The 19,679-nt window shown below is 35.1% G+C and overlaps 1 protein-coding gene across 1 annotated transcript; it reads left to right on the plus strand.

Annotated features, from left to right (window-relative positions):
* The first annotated feature begins 831 nt into the window (after positions 1-831).
* Positions 832-18,399, plus strand: LOC121411770 (ceramide kinase-like). The gene is given in 15 exon segments (XM_041604616.1): positions 832-1,380; positions 2,108-2,272; positions 3,174-3,235; positions 3,237-3,294; positions 7,286-7,329; positions 7,331-7,415; positions 8,162-8,225; positions 10,488-10,633; positions 12,434-12,508; positions 14,272-14,424; positions 15,035-15,140; positions 15,668-15,735; positions 16,106-16,320; positions 16,705-16,946; positions 17,340-18,399. Coding segments are annotated over 15 exon segments (1,800 nt in total). The 5' UTR covers positions 832-1,226; the 3' UTR covers positions 17,503-18,399.
* The last annotated feature ends 1,280 nt before the right edge of the window (positions 18,400-19,679 follow it).

The raw sequence follows: 19,679 nt of genomic DNA on the forward strand, positions 1-19,679 counted from the left end.
ATTATCATTATTATTATTATCATTATTAATCATCATTATTATTATTATCATTAATATTATTATTATTATATTGTGATTTACTATTTACTTGTTATTGACATACGTCTTACGCCTAACTTTAATTTAATTATTTTTTTAAAAATTATCTTATGTGTTTTGAGGCATGTTGTTTCGACTTTTTCTGTAATTCTTACAAATATTTTGCCATAAATATATATGTATATGTCTTACTCTGTAAAGAATATAGAGTGATGTTTGATATACATGTATATATGCGTTAAATGAATTAATCTTTAGTTTGTTTGTTACTATCAAGTTGGTGTAATTTTGAGGGTATAGAGAGTGTCATCTCAAAACAACGACTATACATGATGTTCATGTAAAATACCTTGGTTTTACACAGTGCAACAGAAAAATTGGCACATATTTGTATTTTTTGTGCGACAATAAATAATAAAATGATATATGCTTACTTGGGTATTTTATCGGTAAACAAAATTCTTGTCATTAATATTTCAGACAATCATATTTTTTTAAATTGAATGCTCAAAAACACACGAAAAAATAGGATAGATTTTAAGATGAATGAGACGAGGTGATTGTATGATGAGGGGGGACAAAGGGAAAGGAAGTGGGATCATTACGCCCCTCCCCTCCTCCTCTACGATCGCGACTCGACTGTAAACATCGAACCCTGAGAAAGTTTGTTCACCTTACACCCCGAACTCTTTCATTAGTCTGCTGAGGAGTCCGTAAAATAGTCTTGATATTTATAAATATATAATTTCTCATTTTTAGAGTGAATATACTGGCATCAAATTTATTTCTATATATTCCTAAGTTTATTTCTTGACTAAATTATATTGTAATAATGGCATAAGTCACCAAAAGTGTAGATCTAAACATGCCTTTCAGACGCTGTATAGAGTTTAGACTAGGAGTAGAGAAAGTTTGTTGGCCTTTCGTCTGGCTGTATGCCAGCAGACGTGTTTTATTTATGAACTGAGCTGAGCGACAGCGCAGCAGCATGAGCGAGCTTGCAAGATCGCCGGAGTTTGTGAGCTCGCTGTACCGTCATCAGTGATCATTTCTTGGAGCTGCAGGCCAGGGCAAGATTATGTTTGAATGTTCATTTTTGATGATTCAAATGATCTATTCTGTCTTCTTTGCTGGAGGCAGTATATGCGAACGTGGTCTTATAGTTGATTAGAACATTAAGCTGAGAAATGGAGAAATTTGACTCCAATGATGGAGAATCTAGTTCTGCGGATCTGCAGGCGACGTTTGACATCGAGAAGAAACCCTGTGATGTGCGCCTCTCAGCCCAGTCGATTACGTGGTGGGAGGCATCCTCCACGCTGGGAAGGCATCATCAACTCCGTAAGTCAATGTTTGGATTTTTTTTTGAAGGAGATTGGTATTGGAGTCGAGTTTAGTCTTTATAAGTGACATAATACTAGGGAAATCACACAGCTTTTAGTTTAATGATGTTTGATTTTTATTCTAATTTTTGCCAAGGATTGAGAGCAGAGCTGCAGAGGGGGAGAAAGAGAGAGTTACAGGTCTAAAGACTAAACGGTAGATCTAGTTCTATGAAGTATGATCTAATTTTAGACTGCCAACGAATGTAAAGGTTTAGAGAGAGAAAAATCGAGAGATGTCAGATTTATCTTTTACTGCTAGTTTTTTTAATTTCAATTCTTTTATTATTATCATCATCATCATATCATCATTATTATTATTACTATTATTATTATTCATTATTAGTACCGTAGTATCACCGTCATCATCATCGATTATCATCATCAGTAGTGATATTTATTCAGGTCATTATACCAACAAATTTGATTGAAATATTGTTTCCACCAGTGATCCATATTACAATCACTGGTATGTCTGATGAACAATAACAATAACCTTGTTCATTGAATGAGTGTTACAACAAAAATATTTTAGATAGGTCAGGTGATCACAACAGCAACATTGTCTGGCATCTTGTTACTAATTCCTTGCATTTTAATTTTATAAAATCCATCTTTGCCTCAGAATATTTTGGTTCATTATAAATTCTGTACTACTTGTCACATTTTTTTATCTGTATTTTCAGACAATCACCAATGTATCCAGTTAAATCGTATCGTAGGGATTCGACTGAAGGGACCAGAGAAGCCTTCCACACCTGATGGAAGTCACATCATCACCTTGACTCAGATGGGTCAACTCTTTCAGGTGTTCACACCATCAACAGATCAACCGTTATTTAGCTTTACAGGTATGCATTAATAAAAAAACACAACAAATATGTAAACAAAATCTTTACAAAGCAGGATTTTGCAAGTACATGGTACGTTTTTCTATTCTATAATTATAACTAGTAATGAGGAAAGATGTTAAAAAGGGGTGATAGATTTTCATTATTGGTTATGCTGACAGAGATCATGATAATATGTTAGTGAACCTCTCCAGAAAATGAACATATATATTTTTTAATGTTCAAGTTCTGCCATGTTATGGATATTCATTTGTGAAGTCAGGCGATAAAATAATGAAATAAATTTTGTTTCGCTTGCCTGTCCGACATTGCAGTGTTGCCGTGTGCATTCAACAATTTTGTGGTGGTGGTTCACTACCTTTCTAGCAACATTGTAATTTACAAATAATGACAAATTATGATGAAAATTTTCAAGAGCTTATATGTGAGAAAAAACAAGATGTATATCAGATATGACAGATAATAACAATCCAATCAACTTTGACAACTGAAATGTAATCTAGGCAAGATGCCATTTCTTGAATGGATATTTTCATCCTGTGCCATTCTTTAATGTTCATCGACTTCTTTGCAAGGTTTATTTTGGTTTTTGGAGGTGTTGTTTGTATGTATCACTCAATGTAATCCGTAATCTTTTTTTTAAAGATTTCCGTAGTAGTTTCCGTAATTTGCCCTTAATGAATTTTTTATATGAGCTCCAAAGGAAAATCCTCAGAAATCGTAACATCTTTTGTTTTACAATCTAGGCCAACTACCCAACAATGGAAAGTAAATCTGTATTGATAATGCTTCCTTGCAATATCAACAATAATATAGATCTCATTGGAGGTTTCATTTTCTGATTTAATTCTCTATTGATTGTACATGTGTGTCTGTGTTCTCTTTGCTTCAATGGATGCAGTATATGTTGGTAGGAGCAGTCGACACATGAAATGGAAAGTTCAAGCTGTCACATTTTGCTCCCCATGACCAGGAGCTTTGTCTGAACTGGGTCGATAGAATAAAGACGACTCTCCAGCAAGGTAAGAACACTTTTGCAATATTTTTAGAACCCCCCCCCCCCCCCGAACCACATACCGGTAAAGAGAGTTTAAACTGTGATCATACACCAAGAGCTGTGTCTGAATTGACTTTGATACCTTCTAGAATAAAGACAATAGTTGAAAATTGTGATAAAATGCCAATGCCCCCCCCCCCCCTTCTTGACTGCACCAATACTAATCTCTGAATTTGGAGTGATAAAATAAAGAAAACTCTGTATTAAACACATGATAGTTATTGATTACTCGTGGCGCCATTCCTATTCTCAGAAGAAGTGAATAACACCCAAAATTCAGTCTCAGTTTGGTTGATGGAATAAAGAATATATACTCCATGATTGAATCCTGATGATTTGTTTAAATAGCATCATGTGACCATGGAAATGTTATGATGCGACCAAATAAAAAAAAACCCTACCTACATGTACATTATATTGTGAATGATGTTGAAAATGAAATGCCCTTGATAAATGAAGAAGTGACAGATGACATTAATAATTTGTGTCCGAATGGTGTTGAGAGAATAAAGACAGCTATCCGAAAAAGTGGGATTCATGTTTCTGAACAGAAACTTACCCCCCCCCCCCTTAATCAGTAGTTTTTTTAAATGAACAAAATCAATTTAGAATTTAACCCCCCCCCAAAAAAAAAAAGAGAAAAGAGAAAACCCCATATGATCAGATTGTTTGGTTTTCACTGCTCTGAAATAATAGAAAAATTAAAAAGGATTTTGACCTAAATTTATTTACTTATTTATTCGTCTTTTCATTCTTTATTTTTTTATTTCACAGTTAATATTTTTTATTCCTTTAAATATGTATTTCTTAATTCTTATAGAATGTGTTTGTTTAATGCTTGTAATTTATTCAATCATTTAGTAAAGTACATTTCACATGAATTATTATAAGTTCATCTCAATTGGGAATACCAGAAAAGTCTTGGAATAAGATCAGTTCACACATAATAGGTACACAGCCTAGGTAAGGGAAGTAATTATGTTAAGTACCAGCATCATCATGCAAGACTAAGCATGTTCTGCCTCAACGCGAGTGATATTCTCTAGCTTTTGTTTTCCAATAATTATGTGGGCAATATGAATGTGTAGCCTACTGTTATATGAATGTGTAGCCTACTGTTTTCAGTGTGTTCTACATGTACAGCAAACCTCGTATATGCAGTGCATACATTTACTAGTATGTAGTTTAAAGAGTTTGAATTTGCTTTGTTGATTTCTGGCACAGAAACCACTTGCGCAGTTTGTATTAAAGTAAACTGTAGTGATGTATTGTTAATATATTACTCTCATGTATCATATAACAAATATGTGTGTGTTCAAAATTGGTTCCTCTTTCGCTACATTGAGAGGCATGCACTGCCATGAAGAATTTTCAGGAAAACAATTATGGAATGAAATGTTCTCAATTTCGAACTAGACTCGGCCTATTCCATGCTTGAGTTTAAGATAAACAGATTTTCATATTAATTAAAATGTCATAAAAATTACAGATAAAATCTGATTTGACCTTTGATAAGAATCTCTATTTTATGACAAATATTATGTGTAGTCAATTTTTGGAGGCATAGGGCCAAATGGATTTAACACCTTTCCTTGCCAAGGGTGTGGGGTAATTAATGTCTATATCCTGCACCGCTTTTTGTTTATTAAAAGGGTATTGCTTTGGGAAAAGATAAAGGAATTGATACTTTAATGTAGATAAACATGTTTGGCCGATACTAGAATTATACGCAATTTTATTTTGATCAGTCAAGATTGGAAGGAAAAGAAGAAATCATGCCTTTATTTACATCCATTTTAGGCAGCCCTCTTTTTTTTGTTTACAGGAAACTGATCAAAATATAGATATTGGCATCACCATTCCATTAATTAAAAACCAAAGTACTCAAAAACAGCAATGAGGAACTGCAAAAACTATTCACCCTGTTACTTGGTGCTTCTGAATTTAAACATACTTGTAAAGCCCTTGCTTGCTCTGTACATATGCATGGCTGACATACAGTATTGTTAATATTATTCCTTTACAAGTGGTGGGTGAAAAGAATGTTATTTCTTAAACATGAAATTTTTACCAAAAACTCTGGGAAATCAATTTTAGTTATTAAAATGATTTTTTTTAATAATCAAAAAGAGAATTAGAAAAAAATCACCATTTCCTGATAGAAGTATCAAAGGGGAAATTACAAGAAAGTGCATTTGTCTTCTATGACTAATCACACATTACTTTCTTTCTGAGAACCATTATTTTTGTCTCTTGAAAGTAAGAACTTATTTGCATCTTTCCATGTACAACAGAATTCTAAATGAATCCCTTGATGAATGTAAAAAAAAATCCAACCTTTGTAAGGACTCAACACTAATGCTAAAAATAGGAAAGACCAATGCCATTACGAATCTCTACAAGATTATATCTGTGAACGGTATCTGAAACACATAGGCAATGATCATGGAAATGTTCAGTGGGAGGATGATATGCAATATGGTACAACAGAAAGACAGCAAGGTGACATGCATGTAAATTTTACACCTGTGGTCTTTGTGGAACACCAAATGATCAGCTGACTGGAATCAAATGTTGCTTGGGAGACAAACCTTCAAATTTTCTCATGTCTCAAAAACTGAAATGTTTTGGGTCTTCAGGTGTAATACTGAATAAACAACAACAACATAGCTGCCATGTAAATGCTTTGAGATGAAGTGTAGTCATTACTACTTTGAATTACTTTCAGTACTTTGATCTGATGGAGCTTCATTCTAGTTCCAGACTTTGAATCTGACCAGAATATTTCTTGTTACATTTTTGTAATACTTAAAACAAAGAAATAATTTATACATGTAGGGCAAGGCTCTTGTTGCCTCAATGACAACTTCATAGTTTAATCTGTACTTGTAAAATTGTAACCAGTATACTTCTCTGAACTATGTGACTGTTGTGTGAATACTAATCATAAATCCTGTTGTCTTATAGCCATGTAACAGCTCTCGTATTTATTCTTTTTTTTTGTTCAATTTGTTATTTTTTAATTTCCATCTTCAATATAGTGATTATGTAATGATATTTAGGCTAATGTGAAGAATTATTTCAGTCTAAAAAAATAATGACTAGAAAAGTGACGTGTGACTTGGTTTAATCCTACACCATTATTTATTCTACCTTCTCTTATTATTTTCAGACAAAAGTTAAGAATGTGGAAAATCATGTGTCTAAAAATAAAGTTGAGTGTAATCAGAGATCAATGGAACTCGTATTAAAGGACAAGTCCACCCCCAAAAATTTGATTTGAATGAAGAGAGAAAAATTCAACAAGCATAACACTAAAAATTTCATCAAAATTTGGATGTAAAATAAGAAAGTTATGGCATTTTAAAGTTTCGCTTCATTTCACAAAACTGTTATTTGCACATCTCGGTCGGTATGTAAATGAGGAACTGATGACATCACTCACTATTTCTTTTGTATTTTATTATATGAAATATTTTTATTTTCTCATCATTGTCATGTGAAACAGTGAAATGAAGTTTCATTCCTCCCTGAACATGTAGAGTTCCATTATTTTAACATTTTGTGCTTCAGGCAAGGAGGTTCTAATCGTCAAATACGTAAAAATTAAAATATTGTATAATTCAAACAATAAAAAACAAAAGAAATAGTGAGTGACATCATCGACTCTCTCATTTGGATGTAACTGGCTCGTTCATATAACTATTTTGTTAAAAATAAGCGAAACTTTGAAATGTCATAACTTTCTTATTTTACATCCGATTTTGATGAAATTTTCAGCATTGTGCTTGTCCGATTTTTCCTCTATTGATTCAAATCAACATTTTTCTGAGGTGGACTTGACCTTTAATGGAGGTGTCGCATGACAACTCTGCCATGTTTACTTCATTGAATTGCGAGCTGAAACATACTTCTAACTGGTGATTTGATCTGTTTGATTTGAACCCTGATACTAGGTAACAGCAGACCAAAGCGATTGCATGTAGTAGTGAATCCATTTGGGGGGTAAAGGAAAAGGACAGTCGATCTATGAGAGTAAGGTTGCGCCTCTCTTCGACCTTGCTGATATCGAGACCAGTATGACAAGTGAGTCACCTAATAGGATTAGTGTTCTGCAAACTTATGCTCTTTCCTGTTCATTTCATTCGAACTTCCTAAAATGTAAATGGAGTTTTATTTCCCCTTTCCTTTCTTTTATGTCTTTTAGTCGTCAATCTTTCAGATATACTCATGCATTCTCTCTCTTTCTCCTTCTAACACACTCTGATTCTGTGTATCTCTCCCATTTTGTACCCTGTTCTCACAAGCCAAATTTCTCTTGACCCTATACTACAGGTGGGCTAAATGACAAGTTAGCCTCACCTATATAGTATTGGGGTAATGATAGCCTAGGGTTTGGAAACGCCTTGAAAAAAAGGAATATATCTCTCTTTTTTAAACCGTTCCTCTTATTTTTCTGCATTGTCTCTTCCCCTTTTTCTCTTTTCATCTCATCCTCCCTTTCCATCTTTTTTTTACTCCCTTTTGTCCCATGTTCCCCAAATTTCTCTATCTATACCTGTCGTTTTTAGCTTTACAATTTGGTACTTATGATTTGATTTTTTTTCTTACATTAGCAATTAGCATTACGGTACATCAAAGCACATTAGAATGAAATTCTACTTCAAACAGTATTAGTCTGAATTATAATTTCCAAGTTTCGTATGGTTTGTTTTATGTGGTATTAAAATAGCAAATGCTGATAACTTGGCATGCACTGTAAGTTTAGAAATATAATATTTATTTTAAATTATTACATTTTTATCTCTTTCTGTTTAAAACAAAAATTATAGTCACCGAAGGCCCCGATCATGCCAAGTCTCTGATGCAAATGATGGACTTAACTGGAATCGATGGGTAAGTTTAAAAAATCTTCAAAAGAGAAGGTGTGATCACTCATTTCAAACATTTCATTCCTTCACTGTGTGATCAGCATCCATCTTTCTAATTCACAGTGTAATATGATATTTCCTGGGGAATGTTTAGTGGTATAAACAAAAAGCTATCAGTTTCCATGCATCGCCCACTCAGATTTGGATCACCAGACACGTTCAATTTCATATCGATTTGAAAATACTGGCACTTGTATCCACTTTCTGAAATATTCTTAACCAGATTTTTTTAATGATAGAATTCTGTAGGGCTTTCAATCAGGGGGGTGTTTCAGGAAGCACCTTGTCAGTGATTTTTCACTGACAAATTTGCTCTGAGCCAATCAGATGCAAGGATTTCAGTAGCTTGTAACATTTGTCAGTGCAAAATCACTATTCATGAAATGCTCCCCTGGAGCAAACTTGATAGCAATCATATAGTCGCAGACTCATAGGACTAATTGGCATGACTGACCCTAAAAGTTTGAAAGGCAATTTAGCAATATCAATATTTGATCAAACTTTTTTTAATGACCTGCAACTACCTACGCATGCTGTTTGGTTATAACCTAAATGTACTTTGTATCCGCATGTATCACAGGGGCTGCAGAACTGTTTCAAAGTGTGGGGGGGGGGGGTTGCTGACCATGTAAAAAATATCACAAGCAGATGGTCATTGTTATGTGTTGGTACACGGTGTTGTTCCCTGTATCATGATACACTTACTTAAATTTTTTTTTTTTGGGGGGAGGATATAAGTCTATTTCTATTTTATTCATAATAAGAAGAAATAAATTAGGGATTTATTACAGATATATAATCATACCATATTCTGAAAATAAACAAACAAAATATATTGAAACATTAAAAATATAAAAGTGTCCACAAAGTAAAGGTGTGTTCTCGTGCTGCAAGTCAGGCGGCATGTTCGGGTCCGGTTCAGTTCGGCAGGGTTCGGAGGTGCCAAGTTCAGCAAACTTCCGTTAGGTTCGGCAGTTCGGCTACAGCACTACCACAAAGCTTTTTTTTTTATTGATATGAACCTACTTGATGTCTTACTCAACTGGAAATAGTGCTTATATTTTGTTCACATAATCAGTTGATATATCGACTTTTGTTTAAAAAATCCACTTTATTTTTCATTTGTATGATCATTGTCCAAATATGAAATGCATTTATCACAAACTGGGTTGATTAAATATTATATTTCAAATAAAATCATAATAAACTTTACTTTCATTTTCTCCACACAAATAAGTGCGACATGATATACATATCAATATAGTCATAATGAATATGATACGTGCTGTAGTTTATACAGAGAACTGTTTATGAGTAGGCATAATCTCTGCACACACACATATGACTGTGTGTTTAAATCGAGGTTCAATAAAGTCTCTTTGTTCAATTCAGCACCCAATATGCATAGGTCTACCCACGTATCTTTATTAACAATGGGTTATTATTATGGGAGATGTTGGGTCTATTGAAAATTGTGAAAAGAAAGTACAAAGATCAAATATGAAAATGAATACATGTATGAGTATACAGGGCTTTAGAAACCATCCAATGGCTTTCAATGGCAAGGGTTTTGGAAGTTGTCATGATAACACCAAATGAATTCAAACCAATCTACCATGTTTGTGAGATACCTAGTTACTTTGAATTTTGCATTTCCTGCGAGTACAGAAAATACCCCAAGAGAGTGATCTGTTATGATCGCAGTGTTTCTGGTGCCAACTATGCAACATTTCATCTGATTTTGATTTTTGAGCAATTAATTGTAATTATATGCAAGTAAGCTTTGCAGATAAGGTTTGATGAAACCACATCAAAGAATTTAACAGAGTTCTGATTGTTTTTAAAGCTCTGATTTGTTTTCCCCTTTGTACTGTTTCACTGTAGTTATTCAGATTTACTTCATGATTTTCTTCACATTAAAACAGAAATAGATGAAACAAATATATCCTGATATATGAAATATTATAAAAAGAACACATGCTTTCCAGTAAAGAGTTAAAGTTCCTCCATTTTCACAAATTGTAAATCACACATCCTTCACACATGCTTATTTTGTATGTAACTATCTTATAACATGTCTTTTTTCAAGTTGATTTAATGACCTTGGTATATTCCATTTCTGATGTTGACTTTTTATGATTGTATTTATTTGATTTATATATTGTTGAAAATGAAATGAAATGAAAATTACCCTTTTCCATTCTTTGTTTACTTTCACCCACTCTAGTATTGTATCTGTTGGTGGAGATGGTACGTTTGCTGATATTGTGAATGGATTGTTAATAAGAACGCAGGAAAAGGAAGGGATAGACCCCAACAACCCTGCGTCTGTACCGGTCCCTCTTGGTCTTAGAGTAGGCATCATACCAGCTGGTGAGCGCCATCAATGTTTCATTTAACAGCCCAGTCTCTGACCCTCTACTTTTTTCGTTCATTTATGTGTCGCATACTGTGATAAATTCAGGAGGGTGATCATGAGTTTTCACCTCATGCTTAAATAAATGAAATGAGATATCTCTGTAGAAATCACATTTTGTATGTATCGCTATTTGTTTCCAATGAATTTTTTTTTTACTCTAGGATATGAAGAATTTATGAGGAAAGTCTTTAAAATATATTGTGGCAACACAAATATTTTCATACTTATTTTCTAAAATTTGTGAATCCCAAAGTTTTCAACATGTGTCCCATTTAGAAAAATATATATTAATACATTTGTAGTAGCCCCCATTCCACAGAGGGGAGACCTTTGAAGGACCTTTGAAAGACCAAACATTTGCAAGGTCCTACAGCAGTCTCCAAGATCACTGAATTTTGTCATCTCTGTGGAAGACCCCTCAAAAAACTCTTAAAGACTGATGGATATTACTTGTCTTACTGGTCTTAGACTAGTCCTATAGAGATCTTTCAATGGTCTTTCAGAGATCTTTTATGCAACAAGTGAATTTTCAGAATTCTTTCCATGGACTTTGCCTGGTCTTTCAATGATCTTTGAACGATCTCCTAAAAAATCTTGAGAGACTGCCAAAAGATCATGGAATGGCTAATAAGAACTAATAAGTTCATTGAAAGACCACTGAAAGACTGCTGAAAGACCATCAAAAGACAATTTTCCTGTAAGACTGCTGAAAGACTGTTTTGAAACATTTCAAACAGTTTTGGGACTCACAAGGACCATGAAGACCATTGAAAATCCATCAGGAATCATGAAAGACCTCAAAGATCTTTGAAAGTTTGTTGAAAGATCAAGGAAGTTTCATGGTCTTACAGCAGTCTTTCAGAGGTCTTGCTCTCTGTGAAATGGAGGTCTTAATGGAAGAATCATCGATTTGGAATACTTGAAAACACCTACTATTGCATTTTGGAAACATATGCAAAAAAAGAGTATTATGGTGCCTTTTTTGAAATCATATCTCAAGTATACAGTTTTATTCTTCAACAACAAACTTTTATGTTTGCAAAGGACATGGATGCACTTTTAGAGACTTTTAAACTCATAATGAATTGATAGAATAATGGTGATAAAAACTAGTATTTTTTGTAAATGTTTATATTCACGTATTTTATCAGTTTAAATGGTCTTTATATTAAGGGGTTCTTTACCTCTTTTCTTCATTATCGATCTGTCCTATCAAAAATTGGACTTTGATCTTGAGAGCCTCATTGTTCTGGGGATCAAAACAAGTGGAAAGCAAACATATCAGGAATTCAGTGTGTTTTAAGTGTGATTATTGATGAAGATTTTCTTTGAATAGCCAAATTCTTGTCATAACAAACAGAACTTAAAAAAAAGTTGTATCAGTGGCAAACTTTGGTATCACTCTAGCTATATTAGACTTGCCTTATTATTGTCTAGGGTAACACATATCCATCATAATTAGATAAACTCTTAAATTACTAAAGAGAGTTGTAAGGGACTGTACCATACATGATTTCATGCCCACTCTGAGCCTTTATTTCTCAAATTGAAAGTACTTGGTATATTGTATTAAAACCTAATAAATTTACCATAGGAATACTTCTCTTTGAATATGTTTGTGAACACATCACTACCTGAAAATGTACAACTTTTATTTACATTAATGTATAATACTGTAACATTTTTGTGGAATGGAGTGCAAGAATCTTTAATCTAATTCATTTTTTTAAAACAAATTTCCATTTATATCCCAGGTTCAACAGATGTGATGGCATATGATACGACAGGAGTGAACGATCCCGTCACATCTGCATTACAAATCATTCTAGGTATGAAAATACACATTTTTAGTTTTATTGTGGCAGTTTGAACTTTCAATCCAATTATGTAGAACTTGCTGTATTTATTTAGCCTTGGATGGATCACATTTTAAGAGCTTTTTATGGTTTTCCCCTCGGTAGAAAAGGACTCGATTGTTGGCTTTACAAATGGCTTACATTTTGGTTTCATGTTACTGCAATCTACTTCCTTGTTTAAACAGAAATTGTGTTACAAGAAATATGACAATGCGAGTTGAAAATTTAGATATTAGTCATTCTTGTTGGAGGAAATCGGATCACAGGGGAAATATTAAAGGTATATTGATATATTGACAAAACAGTATTGATTTTCAGAAATTAATTTGTTAAATACATTGAGATGATTGATTGTATGGAATTATTCTGATAGAGTTAAATTATGAAATAATTTTTTTTGCCACTGGCCAGGACTCCCATGATATTGGTGAGCTGCAAAATAGAGGCTATGAACTGGAATGAAGCATTCTATCAAATATCCAAGGAAATTAAATTTGTGATCTATAAAGACAAGAGGTCCTTCTATACAGTTGGTTGCTAAACCAGGTTTGATTATACTTCATTGAACCCTACCCCTTCTTTCTCCATCTTGCTTTGTATAAAAATCTGTCATACAGTCAAACTGATAAAATCTGCTCGATACAGAGACAGGAAAGCGGTCCATGACATTTGCTCCAACAACAAATTGCTCTGAAGGAAAATCTGCATGTTGAGCCAAACATAAAACCGAACCTCCAAAAGGAAATCAACCCTAATCATTATCTTTACATTATTCTGAACCAAATACTCTATTACAATTCTAACTCTAACAATAATAATGCAGTTCTTGTACAGCACTTATCATATTATGTCATACCGTTCCTATGCACTTCCAAAGGACATGGATATTATTACCCTCGCTTAAGCCCTGCAGCCTTTTACAGCGCGGTGGCATTTCAAGGAGTAAATTCCTGTCAGGTACCCATTCATCTCACCTGTGGATGAATTTCTTGCTGAAGGAAATAAAACCGTGGCTGGGATTCGAATCCACGATCCTCTGTTTCAAAGTCAAAAGACTAATCCACTGGGCCACAACGCTCCACATGCCCTCTGAGATATTGAAACAGGAGCCAATGTCGCAGGAGCATATGTCCTGTCATCTTATATTAAAAGCAAGTGGTCTTTGTGGACAGGGTGCTGTATCAATGGAAAAAAAGTATCAAAGGGAACTTATTTTGTGATCTTTACAGACAGGTGGTCCTTTTGTATAGGTAGTCAGACCTGCCAACCAGTACGTTTTAGGCGTGTTTAGTACGTTTTTTTTAAATCGTAATTTATTGAGAAAAATCATCTTTATATGTCTATATTTCCTAAAGCGTACACAAATATGGTTATTAGATCAATGTTATTTCAGGTAACTTGTTTTTTTTCCCAATCATTTTGTTAAAACCAGGGTGAGATATACACATGTTTCAATGTTTTGTTTTTTTCATCTGCAAGAGCAGTGCGCGTTATAGCTTGCATGCAGCTTGAGCGCATCGATGAGCGAGTGCGCCAAGCATTTTATAATGAAATACAATTTTTTGGGGAAAAAAATTTTTTTTCACAGAATACAGTTTTTCATTCCCAGAGGTTGGCAGGTCTGGGTAGTCACTAAGACAGATTTGACTATCCTTCATTATACCCATCCCCCCTCCTTTCTCCATCTCATTTTTACATACAATATTAATGATAACTCTTGTTATCTTCCTCACCAGGTTTCTCCCTCGGTCTGGATGTGTGTTCCGTCCACCACAACAACTCTCTCTTAAGATACACGGTCTCCTTCATGGGTTATGGCTTCCTGGGGGATGTCCTGAAGGAAAGTGAAAATTACAGGTGGATGGGACCTGCTAGATATGAATTTGCAGGTACAGTGTATGAGTGTAATACACACTTATCATCCTTTGCCACTCCCCACCCAGGTGTTCAAATGGAAACTGATAGGATTTGAAAAATCAAAGTAGATTTTCAGTACTGTGTGATGAATGAATATATTAGGGCACTGGGTGCCACCAAAATCTCAAGAATTGCTCCCAGTTCCTATTTAGTTACTACTTAGTTGAAGTTTGGATTAACAATTTTTTTTTCTGTGGATGCCACAAGGCTTGAACACTCCCCAGGATGTATACATGATTTGTACAATAAAAGATAAAGAAGGTTAATTCCATAATGGTTTGTTTAGTTCCTATATGTGGCACCTTCTTAAAATGATTTGTCACTTTTGTCTCTTTCATATAAGAAGTTGAGAAGCTCTCTTATGGCTTGAGCAGTTCATCAAGTGAAGTTAAAGAAGTGGGAAAAGGGGTCAGGCAAAAACAGGGTAGAATATTTCATGGACTTGGCAGTGAGAAGGTAGCCAGTATTTGCCAAAACATGCAAAGAGGAGTATTTTATCAGTTAACAAGAGCAAAGAGCTGTCATCAAAAGTGAATTGTGTTCAATGGGTTGATACCTTTTTTATTTTCTTCTTTTCATTAGGAGTGAAGAAATACCTCAGACATCAAGCCTATCTGGGAGAGGTTGCTTTCTTACCGTCAAAGGATGAAGACAACACACCATGGGATAAAAGAGGGTGTAGGATAGGGTGAGTTGGTATGGTATTCCTAATGGTCAAACTCGTAAAGTTGGTAAATAAACAGGTTAAAAAACGCATCATATAATATAATGTTATGAATTTCATATGCTGACGTCGAATGACATGCTTTTGTTGAACCTACAGGTTCAACTTGACCTAAATTTGTGAAATTAAAATTTTATTATCCTTATACTCTGCAGAATGGATACGAGCACTCTGTACGTTGTATTATTATTTTCAATATTATTATTGAGTACCTGTCTCTGAGGATCACATGTATGTTCTAATATGAACCTGACCATGAAGAATATCGTTCTAAAGAGACCACTTTTCTTGTCGTCCCAGGCATGGATCAATCTGGATTAGACACAGTAGATTTGAGAGTCCGAGTATTGTCCAAAAACAATATGGCCCAGAAATTGGTATTGTGTCTAATCCGGCTAGATCTCCACCTGTGTCTTCCTTCAATAAATGGATTGTATACATTTTGATTAGCAATGCTGGTATATCTCAGTCATGTATTTCTATAATTGTAGGTGTGGGGTTTGCTCAAAGAGAAAAACACGAAATCACCATGAAGCCCGCAAGAAATCTGATTACATTGGTGAGTATGATCCACCTTATGCACAAATCGACCAATGGTTTATTTGCCTTGCGTAAAAGCCTATTTAGTTTGTACATCTGACCACTTATGTTAGGACCCTTCCTGAATACTAAATCCAATACTATTCCATTGAATACTATTCCATTGAATACTGAATAATTTTGCTATAACTCCTGTTTTCCGTAAACTCCAGCATGCATATATGCGGGATCAGTCTCCACCAGGTCGATGGAAGGATCTTGGTTTCAGCAGTTTGAACAGTTGAAGTAAAAATGATGAAATGTGGGGGTGAGATGCACAAAATGTTGATTTTAGGGAATTCCCCATATGTAGATTACAATCTTCCACACCTTTGCTGCCATCTCTTCAGATCCCTCGGATTCATCATCCAAGTGGAGACACGTTAGAGGGCACTTCACAGCTATCAATGCTGCTCTCGTGAGTGGGCGATGCTCCAGGACTGTGACCGGTATGTCTCCCGCTGCTCATCTAGGAAACGGCTGCCTTGATCTGGTTCTAGTAAGAAAATGTTCAAGGTTTGACTACCTCAGACACATGCTGAAGCTGGCTTCATCGGGTAACCATGTAAGTACATAGTTTGAAAGTACTCTAGCAAGCAGGGCAGCAAATAATTGGAAGCCTTAAGTATTCTTTGAAATGGTAACAGCAGTACAGTTGAGTTTACCTTCCTCATTGTAATTGCAAAACTTGAAGCTATTCTTACAAATATTGTATGCTGGTTTATTAATGGAGCTGGTTTCTAGTCATTGGTACTCTAATTGGAAGATCTCTGGTTAAAAGCCATTGTGCGAGTGCCCTTTGGTGTGGTAGTGAATCCTTTTTACCAAGTCCCTCTGAGAGGATCTATGGCCATCGGTCCTCTGGTTGCCTACCTATCAACCAGTCCACACATTCCTTTTAACAATAAGATTAACCAAAGAATGTTCTTTTTCCTTTCTGAATGCCCAGTTCAACTTTGACTTTGTGGAGGTGCACCGTGCCAAGGCCTTCAAGTTCCGATCTCTCAACACCGATCTTGAGCTGGCCATGGCTGCCGAACCCTCGACCCTTCACGATGAACAGCAGACCTTCAGCAAGGGAAGCCCTAAGAGGTTTGGCATCTACAAGGCTGTCAGGACCGGTAGCGTCTGTAGCACCAGCTCGTGGAATATGGACGGGGAGGTTGGGGAACCCCCTGATATAGATGTTAGGTGAGCTATCAACAAAATCAATCAATTATAGATATTTATTCACTTGAAGAGCTGCTAGGTGTATTCCATAATTTGTTCTTCAACGACAATTAGCACAAATGTTACACCTAACCACATACATCAAGAGGTATTAAGCCCAATAACTAAATAGACCAATAATGGATATCAGATTGAATGGGTGAAGCCCAACTAGAAATTACACAAAATGGGCTCACTTTCAATTAGATCAAGTGGTCAGTAGACAAAATGGTTGTAGACAAACTAGAATTAAATGTGGGATGGGAAACCAGAAATTAGATGAAGTGGACGTTGATCAATTCGCAATTTACCCCTGATGCATATGTTAACTTGACAGTGTAGCATTTAAATGATATTGTTTTCTTGTCCCCACAGGGTGCATTGTCAGTTAATCAAGGTGTTTGCCCAAGGGCCAGACATGCCAGATGGGGAAGAGTCGCTTCAACAATGCTGCTTCTGTCAAACTCACAACTCGGATCCCTATGAAATCTATTCAACTCAGGACAATATCACCGTAGCTGATGAGAGGCCAATATGAGTGACCACTAAGTGACCAAAGCGAGACTGATAGGATTGTACCATCAAGTGAACGATGCAAATACCACTAGGAGTGACCTTCATTTGATATTTATGGATGAGTGATTAATAAGTGACTGCGCGGAGGGACAATCTGGAAGATACCACTAAGTGACCACTGTGATTAGCATTGGGCTTGACTGCTAGGAGTAACCACTAGAGTGACCTTTAATCGATGTTTTCAAATAAGTGAACACAAGGTGGCTGCAAGGAGTGACCAATAGGAAGATACTTCTGAGTGACTGCTGTGATTAGCATGAGGCTTGAACGCTAGGAGTGGCTATTAAAGTGACTTTCATTTGTAGATGCTTGACCCCTAAATTAAGTGACTGCCAGGAGTGACCATGAGGAAGATATCACTATTAGAGTGACCAGTGATTAGCATTGGCTTGACCACAGGAAGTGACTCATACAGTGACCATGAAGTGACCTTCATGTCTTGTTAGAGGTGCACAATTGCAGGTGTAATTATGAAGAGTCAACAAGTGGTATGCACAGATCTCTTTCGTACCCGTTAAAAGTTCTCCATGAAATAGATACTGGTATTGCAGCCGAGCAGTTTCCGCAAATGAGTACCAAAGTTTGTAACAAGTTGTGTTTGTATCATTTTTTTTTTTACTTTTATTCACAAAGACCATTGACATCTGTATTAGTGTGCACTACACTGGCATTATGATAAGATCTATTGGTCCATATTCTTAAGTCGGGTTTAAAGTTTAAGTATGGATAGCCAATTGTTTCATTAATCACTAACGGCAGAGATACCATATTTAAGCTCATTTGGGCTCTCAAATCATTCATAATTGTCCAGGATTTATAAATAGATGATTGTCTTCACCATCGATGAATCAGGAAAGAGCACAGTAAGAAGAAACAAACAACTAAATAAAAAATTTTGAAACTTATGGCTTCCCATAATTTTAGCACAGAGTTAGACCTGACTTCAGAATACAGGCCATTATGATGAATAGTATACAAATAATGAATGTTTATGAGTGCAATGGACATAATATTTTATGAGGTAAGAGATGAAACGATCCATTCAATGAGGTGTAGCCAAGTTGAATAGATTATTCACTTCATCTTTTACCAAGTAAAGTATTCTATCCATTGCATGAGTGAAAAGAAAATTCATTTTTGTTTTATGACACCTTAAATTAGATCCTTGTCATTTGACATTTCTAGATTTGAATTCATAGGTGCATTCATTGCAACCAAGGTATATTGATTGCCGCATACACATAACACATGCACTGCAAACACAAGTGTTTTCATGTGTGCCGGTGGTCTAGCTCAGCGAGTGTGCAATGGACAAAATCGTATGGATCCAAAATAACACGGATGACGTCTTTGTAACTGGGCTGAATGATCGACATCAAACCACCAATCAAATGACAAGGATCTATCTCGGTGCCATAAAAGTATAAATATTAATCATATACAGAATGGCCAAATGTTGCTAGATGTTTTAAAATGTCTACCTCAACTTTAAAAATCATCTGCTCTTGACCTGAAGCACAAGCGAAAGTTTTTTTTTTAATAAGACTAAGAAAATCAGCTTTGTATCGGTTCAATAATGAAAGTTATTGTTCGTGTATGTATCCTATGGATAAAAAAAAACTGTGAGCAGCAGGCTCTTGCAATACTTGTCGTTTGTTAATGATGCATTATGGGAAACTATAAATAGCAAATGAAGTACTGTGACATACATACACTGAGATTAAAAGGAATTTAATCAGGACTTTTGATTGATAGATGGGAAAAGGCTGATTGTTTGTAAAAATTATGTGCTAAATACCAACATTTCTTAATTGTGGAAATTGTTGTCATTTTGATCTCTGGTTAAAATTTGCTGAATATGATCTGAAATCTTTAATCTTGTATAATTACGTTTGAAGTGATTACATCTAGGCCTAATTACACCACCAGATACACACAAAAACATACCAGATTACGTTCATATTGAATATTGTGCAATAGGATTTGATTAATCAAGCCGAATATGGAATTGTGATTAGGATTTATCGAAAGTAGAATTTAAGTATCTTTCTTTATTTCTTGCTGCATATTTTTCTCTTTCATACCACATTGACATATTCGCATACATTCGTAATTCGGAAGCTTTGTATTCTGAAGGTT

The sequence above is a fragment of the Lytechinus variegatus genome, chromosome 3, assembly GCF_018143015.1.
Source record: "Lytechinus variegatus isolate NC3 chromosome 3, Lvar_3.0, whole genome shotgun sequence".
Taxonomy (NCBI): Eukaryota; Metazoa; Echinodermata; class Echinoidea; order Temnopleuroida; family Toxopneustidae; genus Lytechinus; species Lytechinus variegatus.